At 42.0% G+C, this 12,313-nt stretch overlaps 1 protein-coding gene across 3 annotated transcripts in view; it reads left to right on the top strand.

The window, feature by feature from the left end:
* The window catches only part of acox3 (acyl-CoA oxidase 3, pristanoyl), a 30,133-nt gene extending 23,164 nt beyond the window's left edge, over positions 1 to 6,969 (top strand). For all 3 annotated transcript variants that reach the window (XM_035783900.2, XM_035783899.2, XM_035783901.2), the window contains exon 18: positions 6,223 to 6,969. In XM_035783900.2, coding sequence (XP_035639793.1) covers positions 6,223 to 6,342 — 120 coding nt within the window. In that variant the 3' untranslated portion in view covers positions 6,343 to 6,969. The remainder of the gene's footprint in view (positions 1 to 6,222) is intronic.
* Positions 6,970 to 12,313: the final 5,344 nt, after the last annotated feature.

Here is a 12,313-nt window from a genome sequence, read left to right as displayed (position 1 = left end):
CAGATACAACGACACAGAGTTACACATGGAGTAAAACAAACATACAGTCAATAATACAGTATAAACAAGTCTATATACAATGTGAGCAAATGAGGTGAGAAGGGAGGTAAAGGCAAAAAAGGCCATGGTGGCAAAGTAAATACAATATAGCAAGTAAAACACTGGAATGGTAGTTTTGCAATGGAAGAATGTGCAAAGTAGAAATAAAAATAATGGGGTGCAAAGGAGCAAAATTAATTAAATACAGTTGGGAAAGAGGTAGTTGTTTGGGCTAAATTATAGGTGGGCTATGTACAGGTGCAGTAATCTGAGCTGCTCTGACAGTTGGTGCTTAAAGCTAGTGAGGGAGATGAGTGTTTCCAGTTTCAGAGATTTTTGTAGTTCGTTCCAGTCATTGGCAGCAGAGAACTGGAAGGAGAGGCAGCCAAAGAAAGAATTGGTTTTGGGGGTGACTAGAGAGATATACCTGCTGGAGCGTGTGCTACAGGTGGGAGATGCTATGGTGACCAGCGAGCTGAGATAAGGGGGGACTTTACCTAGCAGGGTCTTGTAGATGACATGGAGCCAGTGGGTTTGGCGACGAGTATGAAGCGAGGGCCAGCCAACGAGAGCGTACAGGTCGCAATGGTGGGTAGTATATGGGGCTTTGGTGAAAAAACAGATTGCACTGTGATAGACTGCATCCAATTAGGGTATTGGAGGCTATTTTGTAAATGACATCGCCAAAGTCGAGGATTGGTAGGATGGTCAGTTTTACAAGGGTATGTTTGGCAGCATGAGTGAAGGATGCTTTGTTGCGAAATAGGAAGCCAATTCTAGATTTAACTTTGGATTGGAGATGTTTGATATGGGTCTGGAAGGAGAGTTTACAGTCTAACCAGACACCTAAGTATTTGTAGTTGTCCACGTATTCTAAGTCAGAGTAGTGATGTTGGACAGGCGGGTAGGTGCAGGTAGCGATCGGTTGAAGAGCATGCATTTAGTTTTACTTGTATTTAAGAGCAATTGGAGGCCACGGAAGGAGAGTTGTATGGCATTGAAGCTTGCCTGGAGGGTTGTTAACAGTGTCCAAAGAAGGGCCAGAAGTATATAGAATGGTGTCGTCTGCGTAGAGGTGGATCAGAGACTCACCAGCAGCAAGAGCGACCTCATTGATGTATACAGAGAAGAGAGTCGGTCCAAGAATTGAACCCTGTGGCACCCCCATAGACTGCCAGAGGTCCGGACAGCAGACCCTCTGATTTGACACATTGAACTCTATCAGAGAAGTAGTTGGTGAACCAGGCGAGGCAATCATTTGAGAAACCAAGGCTGTCGAGTCTGCCGATGAGGATGTGGTGATTGACAGAGTCGAAAGCCTTGGCCAGATCAATGAATACGGCTGCACAGTAATGTTTCTTATCGATGGCGGTTAAAATATCGTTTAGGACCTTGAGCGTGGCTGAGGTGCACCCATGACCAGCTCTGAAACCAGATTGCATAGCAGAGAAGGTATCGTGAGATTCGAAATGGTCGGTAATCTGTTTGTTGACTTGGCTTTCGAAGACCTTAGAAAGGCATGGTAGGATAGATATAGGTCTGTAGCAGTTTGGGTCAAGAGTGTCCCCCCCTTTGAAGAGGGGGATGACCGCAGCTGCTTTCCAATCTTTGGGAATCTCAGACGACACGAAAGAGAGGTTGAACAGGCTAGTAATAGGGGTGGCAACAATTTCGGCAGATAATTTTAGAAAGAAAGGGTCCAGATTGTCTAGCCCGGCTGATTTGTAGGGGTTCAGATTTTGCAGCTCTTTCAGAACATCAGCTGAACTGATTTGGGAGAAGGAGAAATGGGGAAGGCTTGGGCGAGTTGCTGTTGGGGGTGCAGTGTTGTTGACCGGGGTAGGAGTAGCCAGTGGAAAGCATGGCCAGTCGTAGAAAAATGCTTATTGAAATTCTCAATTATGGTGGATTTATCAGTGGTGACAGTGTTTCCTATCTTCAGTGCAGTGGGCAGCTGGGAGGAGGTGTTCTTATTCTCCATGGACTTTAGTGTCCCAGAACTTTTTTGAGTTAGTGTTGCAGGAAGCAAATTTCTGCTTGAAAAAGCTAGCCTGGGCTTTTCTAACTGCCTGTGTATAATGGTTTCTAGCTTCCCTGAACAACTGCATATCACGGTGGCTGTTCGATGCTAATGCAGAAAGCCATAGGATGTTTTTGTGTTGGTTAAGGGCAGTCAGGTCTGGGGAGAACCACGGGCAATATCTGTTCCTGGTTCTAAATTTCTTGAATGGGGCATGTTTATTTAAGATGGTTAGGAAGGCATTTTACAAAAAATATCCAGGCATCCTCTACTGACGGGATGAGATCAATATCCTTCCAGGATACTCCGGCCAGGTCGATTAGAAAGGCCTGCTCGCTGAAGTGTTTCAGGGAGCGTTTTACAGTGATGAGTGGAGGTCGTTTGACCGCTGATCCATTACGGATGCAGGCAATGAGGCAGTGATCGCTGAGATCTTGGGTGAAGACAGCAGAGGTGTATTTAGAGGGAAGTTGGTTAGGATGATATCTATGAGGGTGCCCGTGTTTAAGGCTTTGGGGAGGTACCTGGTAGGTTCATTGATAATTTGTGTGAGATTGAGGGCATCAAGTTTAGATTGTAGGATGGCTGGGGTGTTAAGCATGTTCCAGTTTAGGTCGCCTAGCAGCACGAGCTCTGAAGATAGATGGGGGGCAATCAGTTCACATATGGTGTCCAGCGCACAGCTGGGGGCAGAGGGTGGTCTATAGCAGGCGGCAACGGTGAGAGACTTGTTTTTAGAGAAATGTGATACAGAGAAGCACCTGAGTGAGCAATTACACAGGTACTTTCCCTAAACGGGCGACATGAACAACTGGATTCCTTATCCCTTTCATGCCCTGCCTCCAGTCCACATACCAATATCTGAACAAGAGAGCCTCATCAAAATTGCAACAAGCGTTTCTGAGGAAATTTTATTTAATGCCAGATTTCTGGATAGGGCTGCACTCAGTTTCTTGCCTTGGCAAATCATGCTGTTAAGACACTGACGCCCTTTGCAACCACGTACCTATGTGAGAGTGGATTCTCGGCCCTCACTAGCATGAAAACTAAATACAGGCACAGACTGTGTGTGGGAAATTATTTAAGACTGAGACTCTCCAATACAACCCAACATTGCAGAGTTATGTGCATCCTTTCAAGCACACCTTTCTCATTAACCTGTGGTGAGTTAGTCACCATTTTTGACGAACAAATACGTTTTTATATGTAAGATGGCTAAATAAATAAAGAGCAAAATGATAATATTATTATTTGAGCCCTGGTCCTATAAGAGCTCTTTGTCACTTCCCACGAGCCAATTGTGACAAAACCCACACTCATTCTTATGTTTAATAAATGTGTTGTATAGTGTGTGTTTGTGGAAGGCTTACAATGATGGAAGAAAATAAAAACATTGGAGAGTGCGCTGACCCTGGTGCTATAGGGCGTGCGCAGCTGGTGGTTGAATGTTTGAAGGGGTACTGGACTATAAAAAGATTGGGAACCACTGATGTAGTGTATTTGGTTGACTGTATATTAGATAGAAACAGATAATTTTTAAATTACATTGACATTTAGCTTAACACGATCCAGAGACTCATAACAAATGTGGAGCGAGGTAGATCACCATGACAACACCCACCCAAACCCATATCAAGTGTGGGCCAAGAAGTACTAACTAATACTATACCGGTGAGGTCAGCGATTTCGTGCCTGTGTCACAAATGGAACTCTATTCTCTTTTTATAGTGCAATATTTTTTTCCAGGGCCCAGTGCACTATAGAGGGAATAGGGTGCCATCACCCTGCAAACATTGTGTGAGTGACTGGACCATTTAAAATTACATAAGTCATGCAATGTCCAATCAACACCCTGCCTGAGGTGTTGCCAGGGAAACACAGTGCTGGAGATTGAGCCCAGAAGCACAGGGGATTTCTAGAACTTCCTAGAAATTCTTATAGAATGGGGTTGGAAGCATTGAGGGGAATATACAATGATATACAGTACTATATGTATATCTATAGCTAGAAGATGGGGGGTCAAATGTACCTTAAATATACTGAACAAATGGACCATAATGCTTTGTGATGACAATACCCTGAGCACATACAATATTAGTGTCTGGATACTTGACTTGTCATAAAGGCCTTATAACAATATAAATTATTAACATAACATTGTAATCATTAGTGTGGTCTGTCTCTAACCCCCTGTTGAGGTCAGTAAATCATAGAGATTAGATAAGACTTAATGCTTCTTCTCACTCCTGTGTTGAAAACACTAGACATAAATATAAAAGCAACATGTAAAGTGTTGGTTTCATGGGCCGAAAAATGATCCACGAAATGTTCCATATGCACAAAAAGCTTATTTCTCTCAATTTGTGTGCACAAATTTGGTTACATCCCTGTTAGGGAGTATTTCTCCTTTGCCATGATTATCTACCTGATGGGTGTGGCATATCAAGAAGCTGTTTGAACTGGATGATCATAACACAGGTGTGCCTTGTGCCGGGGACAATAAAAGGCAACTCTAAAATGTGCAGTATTGTCACACAACAAAATGCCACAGATGTCTCAAGTTTTGAGGGAGCGTGCAATTGGCATGCGGACTGCAGGAATGTCCACCAGAGCTGTTTCCAAATAATTTTATGTAAATTTCTCTACAGTAAGCCGCCTCCAACGTTGTTTTAGAGAATTTGGCAGTATGTCCAACCGGCCTCACAACCACAGACCACGTGTATTGCGTCGTGTGGGTGAACAGAGTGCCAGTGGAGTTATGGTATGTGCAGGCATAAGCTACGGACAACGAACACAATTGCATTTTTATCTTTGGCAATTTGAATGCACAGAGATACCATGACGAGATCCTGAGGCCCATCGTTGTGCCATTCATCTGCTACCATCACCTCATGTTTCAGCATGATAATGCACAGCCCCATGTCACAAGGATCTGTACACAATTCCTTGAAACTGAAAATGTCCCAGTTCTTCCATGGCCTGCATACTCACCAGACATGTCACCCATTGAGCATGTTTGGGTTGCTCTGGATCGACATGTACTACATCGTATTCTAGTTCCCGCCAATATCCAGCAACTTCGCACAGCCATTGAAGAGGAGTGGGACAACATTTCAAAGGCTATAATCAACAGCCTGATCAACTCTTTATGAAGGAGATGTGTCGCACTGCACGAGGCAAATGGTGGTCATACCAGATATGGACTGGTTTTCTGATCCACGCCCCTACCTATTTATTTTTTTTATTTTTTTTAAGGTCTGACCAACAGATGCATATCTGTATTTCCAGTCATGCGAAATCCATAGATCAGGGCCTCATTTTATTTAAATGGACTGAGTTCCTTACAATTAATTTAAGTCAGTAAAATCTTTGAAGTTGTTGCATGTTGCATTTTTTTCCCAGTATAATATAACTCCTATGTTGTGACCCAAATGGTACCCTATTCCCTTTTATAGTGCACCACATTTGACCAGGGGTGCCCTCCAGTGTAGGGAATAGGGTGTCATTTGGGACACGGACATACTAGCCCAGCTGTGGCTGTCTTATCGAGATACTGTATACAGTATCACCTATTTCAAATCACCACATTGGAAACGTGTGTCTGTGTGCAACATCTCAATCATAAACCTCAGTGTTTTTATAAATATTGTCTCTAGTCAGCTTTACTCAACCAGCTCTTCTCAGAAACATTTCAGTTCATAACAAACCTAGTTTAACACCGCTATAAACATAATGCTTTGTACTGTTTCTGTATGTGAAAGGTGGTTTTTGTGGTTGTTGTGACATTAAGTATGTCCGGTTTGTTAGTGATCAATATTGGATAGACGCGAGGGGATTAACAATAGGCTTTGGCATTTTTCGTCATTTCCCTTTGAAAGACATTCTTTGCCCATACATACTAGTTAAATAAAGGTCAAAATAATATTATTGTGAGTAATGCATGATTTAAGATTAGTTGATTTTGACCTTTCATAATTTTGCTTGTAATGCCAACAGTTCTTCAAGTTACTTGCCCCAATTACACACAGCAAACCGCCACTAGGATTCCAGCATGTTACTAAAAAAGAACAAATCATCAATCTAAACCGTTTGAAATGTTGTCATAGACACACATAACACTTCGTCCTATCAATTCTTGATGGTGTTGTTTTCCTGTGTTCCAGCTCTATAAGAACCTGTGGTCCACGGTGATGCAGGGGAACAAGGTTCTAGAGCGCCCGTCCTGGTGGGCAGAGTTCACCTCAGACAAGCCTGTGGTGGGTTCCCTCCGACCCAAACTGTAGGTTTGTAGATCACGGTTCTAGAGTCCTCTGTTCCCCAGTTACACCACCCAGTTTCATCAGCCGAGAAGACAACAAGAAGAAGCCTTCAGATTAGATTAATCTCCTTCTCCTCACATTGAAATATGACCTTTGTATTATCAGATATGAAATGAATGACATATTGGGCCTTTTTAATGAGTGTAGAGGCAATGCAATTATAAACCACTGTCTTCCTCTGAATACGGTAAAGAATGATAATCAACTATGTTTGGTAATTGTTGGAATCAGTGCCTATGATTGGAAGCACTCTAAAGAGAATAGATTATGTTCAAGTACATTTGTTAACACGTTTCAATAGATTTGATGCCAGCTTCTTGATATAATTATGTATCTAACACTACATAAGGATGTCTGTTTTGTATAATTAATGTAACGGTGTAATTAATGTAACTATAAATTCATGTAATGTGATATTTGTGAAATAGAGCTTATTTTGATTGCCAAATGATGCAATGAGGCCACGTATATACTTACCACACATATAATAATGTGGTAATATATAAATGTAATAAATTGTGCACATTTAGTAAAATAATGACTGAATAAAGGGTTTGTAAAATAAATACAATATTTCTACTAATACATATACATGAATTGCATTGATGGATTATTATTTCAGTCAATCAAAAACTAATTTGATATTCTCAGCTCAAGTAACCATGCATGCTTGATAAGTAGTAGCCTTGTCTGAGACCTGCTGACTTGTTAGCTCCCAAAGCCTTTTCGCTCCCCAAGCTAAAAGGTTTTAGCTCAGCTGGCTAACACTCGTATTTGAACTAGAGCTCTGCTATCCGAGCCCGATGGGGCCTACATCAGGTTAGACAGGACATTTTTTTTCACAAAAAATAATAATGCTCCTTGAGTTGTTGGAGTTTAAAGTGATGAAAAGTAGCTAGCTAACTGCTCTCTCATGTCTCGTCATTGAGCAGCGCAGCCCAAGCAGAGCCGTTGCTATGGATACTCACAGACCCAGACCCGACGTGAGCAGAGCGCATGCAGGCGCGAGACAGAGATGAGCAGCTAATGGACTTCACTAACGAGGAAGTTATTTCTGATATTTCGGGCAGGGCAGGGCCGAGCCTTCAATTTGTCAGAAACAGTCGGGCCTGGGTAGTGTAGGGCCTGAAGGTCGCGGGCATTGGTAGGTCTCGGGCTTAAAATTCATGCCCATGCAGGGATCTAATTTTAACTCCAGTGGGTCACATTAGTGTTTTTTTACGATCACATAACATTTAATATTGTTAGTCCTTTTATATTCTCGTATTTTCTCATACCTATCAGTTGAGCTCTACGTTGGGCATCCAACATTCATTCCAATCAAAATCAGATTACATCCTTATAAACTCACTAACCTCCCAAAATATCCAAATATTGTTTCTTTAAGCAGGGGATTTGGTCATATAAATAGACATGGTTTTAAATATAGCTAGGGGCACCGCTGGCTTCTAAAATTAGCTATGTATTCTTGAGGGACCGGTCGAGGTTCATCCATCTATGGGTCCGAACCAAGTTAGAAAACCCAAAAGATCAGTTATCAACACACTATCTAAGCTAAAAATGTCCTGATATTGTTTTCCTATGGAGGCAATCTAGTCACAGAATTCTACATTTGGCTCTGTCTTAAGAAGGGCGACCAATGTTTAGTTCATCCATCTATGGGTCTGAACAAAGTTTGAAAACATCAAAGATTTCCACAGTTTTGTGTTGTTAGTGTAGTTAGCCTGGCGACACATGCACACAACACACGCAAGCATACACACGCATGTACGTCGTCTGGGAAATAAATGTTCATTATTCCACACTACAACCCTTGTCCTCCGAACTCTGGCCCTTCAAATTAAGTTTACATAAGGATGTGGATGACATATTTTGTCCCAGTTGTTGTGTGTGTAACATTCACTTAATCTGGGAAAGAATTGATCCTACATGTTTATGTTGCTGTTTCTTAGTGTATTTCAAACTTTCAAATCAGATAAGGGGTATTTATAGTGTGTTTCGGAGATTGCCGTGTAAGTATGTATATAATACCAGAGCACCATTGAGAAAAGGGTTAGTCAGTCTCCAACCTTTTCTAGCATGAGTGTGATGTTGTGAGCTACTCATTCCTCCACGTCCTTAGTGTACAAGAGAAAGTAGTGCACTGTTTTCTGTCAAAATACTTGGTAAAGTAATTGTTAATAAACAACTCTAAGGGGGCCCTATAATGTCAGTGTAGTTGTTTTTTCCCCAGATGATGTTTTCTCAGTTTTATTTTAGTTGGTTTTAGATTTTTTTTTGTTTTTCACTCAAATTTTTTGTATTGTTTATAGAGAAACATCAACATTGAAGGTTCTGAATCCATGCTTAAATCACATCAGGAGACCCTTTTCTTGTAGGTCTGGAAGAAAACGAACACATTTATATATTTTTGTGTAATTCTCCTTTAATTGCGAATCTGGCCCTTTAATTGCACAAAAAGAGTGAGGAATGTTTCATATTGCTGCTGCTCATCTCAGGGAAAAGTTTCCAAATAACAGATACATATGATATACTTGCTCATGATTTACTTCTGCCAAGTTTGCCTATTTTGCAGATATCATTGAGAAGGTTTAAGGGGAAAGTATTTATGTCAACCCACAAGACGATTAACACATCAACTGGCTGGCTGCACCCCGTGTGAGACAAACGCACGCACCACAGACAGATGGGCAATATTGCTGGAAATGTGGGATAATGTCAATGTTGCGTTGATTAGATAGTAGCTGGGAGCTTGCGGTGTCTGATATTTGTTTATGGCAGTTTGCGGTTGAACACTTGGCAATTGCATGTACTTCAAGAATTGCTTGTCGAGCTACTGTTGGAGATCCCTGGTCTAAACACTTGACTTTGGCCTTATTCCTTACACAATAGTTCACAATAGATTCAGTGAGATTTGTCCCAAATCTGTCAATGTTTAATGTCAGTAACCTGGTGGTTAGAGAGTCTGCCCTGAAATTGGAAGGATGGGAGCTTGATTATTGGAAGGATTTTTTTTTAATTGAACCTTTATTTAACTTGGCAAGTCAATTAAGAGCACATTCATATTTACAATGAAGGCCTACCGGGGAACAGTGGGTTAACTACCTTGTCTTGGGGCAGAACGGCCCAACCCTCTAACCCCTAGGCTACCTGCCGCCCCAATTATTATAAAAAATGTTTCACCTTTATTCCACCTTTATTTAACTAAGTAGGCCAGTTGAGAACAAGTTGTCATTTACAACTGTGACCTGGCCAAGATAAAGCAAAGCAGTGCGACAGAAACAACAGAGTTACACATGGAATAAACAAACGTACAGTCAATTTTTATTTTATTTTTATTTCACCTTTATTTAACCAGGTAGGCTAGTTGAGAACAAGTTCTCATTTGCAACTGCGACCTGGCCAAGATAAAGCATAGCAGTGTGAACAGACAACACAGAGTTACACATGGAGTAAACAATTAGCAAGTCAATAACACAGTAGAAAAAAATGGGCAGTCTATATACAATGTGTGCAAAAGGCATGAGGAGGTAGGCGAATAATACAGTTTTGCAGATTAACACTGGAGTGATAAATGATCAGATGGGCATGTACAGGTAGAGATATTGGTGTGCAAAAGAGCAGAAAAGTAAATAAATAAAAACAGTATAAAAACAGTATGGGAATGAGGTAGGTGAAAAGGGTGAGCTATTTACCTATAGACTATGTACAGCTGCAGCGATCGGTTAGCTGCTCGGATAGCTGATGTTTGAAGTTGGTGAGGGAGATAAAAGTCTCCAACTTCAGCGATTTTTGCAATTCGTTCCAGTCACAGGCAGCAGAGTACTGGAACGAAAGGCGGCCAAATGAGGTGTTGGCTTTAGGGATGATCAGTGAGATACACCTGCTGGAGCGCGTGCTACGGATGGGTGTTGCCATCGTGACCAGTGAACTGAGATAAGGCGGAGCTTTACCTAGCATGGACTTATAGCACAATAGAAAAGTCTATATGCGTGCAAGTGAAGTAAGATTAGGGAGGTAAGGCAATAAATAGGCCATAGTGGTGAAATAATTACAATTTAGCAATTAAACACTGGAGTGATAGATGTGCAGGAGATGAATGTGCAAGTAGAGATATTGGGGTACAAAGGAGCTTAAAAATAAATAACAATATGGGGATGAGGTAGTTGGGTGGACTATTTGCAGGTGGGCTATGTATAGGTGCAATGATCAGTAAGCTGCTCTGACAGCTGATGCTTAAAGTTAGTGAGGGAGATATAAGTCTCCAGCTTCAGTGATTTTTGCAATTCGTTCCAGTCATTGGCAGCAGAGAACTGGAAAGAAAGACGGCCAAAGGAGGAATTGGCTTTGGGGGTGACCAGTGAAATATACCTGCTGGAGCTGCTATGGTGCCCAGTGAGTTGAGATAAGGCAGGGCTTTACCTGGCAAAGAGTTATAGATGACCTGGAGCCATTGGGTTTGGCGACGAATATGAAGCGAGTGCCAGCCAACGAGAGCATACAGGTTGCAGTGGTGGGTAGTATATGGGGCTTTGGAGACAAAATGGATGGCACTGTGATAGACTGCATCCAAATTTGCTGAGTAGAGTGTTGGAGGCTATTTAGTAAATGACATCGCTGAAGTCAAGGATCAGTAGGATAGTCAGTTTTACGAGGGTATGTTTGGCAGCATGAGTGAAGGATGCTTTGTTGCGAAATAGGAAGCCGATTCTACATTGAACTTTGGATTGGAGATGCTTAATGTGAGTCTGGAAGGAGAGTTTACAGTCTAACCAGGCACCTAGGTATTTGTAGTTGTCCACATATTCTAAGTCAGAACCATCCAGAGTAGTGATGCTAGACGGATGGCAGGTGTGGGCAGCGATTGGTTGAAGAGCATGCATTTAGTTTTACTTGCATTTAAGAACAGTTGGAGGCCACGGAAGGAGAGTTGTATGGCATTGAAGCTCGTCTGGAGGTTTGTAAACAGTGTCCAAAGAAGGGCCAGAAGTATACGGAATGGTGTCGTCTGCATAGAGGTGGATCAGAAAAACACCAGCAGCAAGAGTGACATCATTGATGTATACAGAGAAAATACTCGGCCCGAGAATTGAACCCTGTGGCTCCCCCATAGAGACTGCCAGAGGTCACCGGCACCAGTCATACCAAAGACAAAAAATGGTATCAGATACATCTGCTTGGCACTCAGCATTAAGGAATATAGACTTGGGGTAAGGTACTGCGATAGACGAGCATCCTATCCAGGGGGTGTACTTGTACATCAAGCTGCCTCAAGCTAAAGAAACAGGAGATAGGCTTCTGCTCCTGTAAGTCATTCCGTCTCAAGGCTACTTACTTACTTAGCGTGTGTTGTGTTCGTAAATTAATTCTGGAGTGCCAGAGTGCGCCCTGGGCGTTCGGAAATTCAGATAGTTGTCAGATGTGCTGATCAGATGTTTGCTCTCAGCGCGTTCAGAGCTCACACTGGAAGCTCTGGCCAAGGAGTACGGTTGATCCGAGCGTTCTGGACTCACAATGGGAGTCAAGCACCAAAGCTAACTGGCTAAAGTTGGCTAGCTTGCTAGATAATTCCCAAAGAAATGAGAGACCACCTTACTATGACCATTTTACTCAACCCAGCAGAGCTGATTAAGATGTTTTCATGTCACAGTGCCTTGCAACATTATTCACCCCCCTTGGCGTTTTTCCTATTTTGTTTTATTACAACCTGTAATTTACATGGATTTATATTTGGATTTCATGTAATGGACATACACGAAATAGTCACACATTTAAAAAAATCTTTATTTAACTAGGCAAGTCAGTTAAGAACAAATTCTTATTTTCAATGACGGCCTAGGAACAGTGGGTTAACTGCCTTGTTCAGGGGCAGAACTACAGATTTTTACCTTGTCAGCTCGGGGATTCGAGCACCACCAAGCAAGTGGCACCATGA

This window comes from Oncorhynchus keta, chromosome 13 (genome assembly GCF_023373465.1).
Source record: "Oncorhynchus keta strain PuntledgeMale-10-30-2019 chromosome 13, Oket_V2, whole genome shotgun sequence".
In the NCBI taxonomy this organism is placed as follows: domain Eukaryota; kingdom Metazoa; phylum Chordata; class Actinopteri; order Salmoniformes; family Salmonidae; genus Oncorhynchus; species Oncorhynchus keta.
Note: the sequence above shows the minus strand (reverse complement) of the source record. Positions and strands in the feature narration are given on the sequence as shown.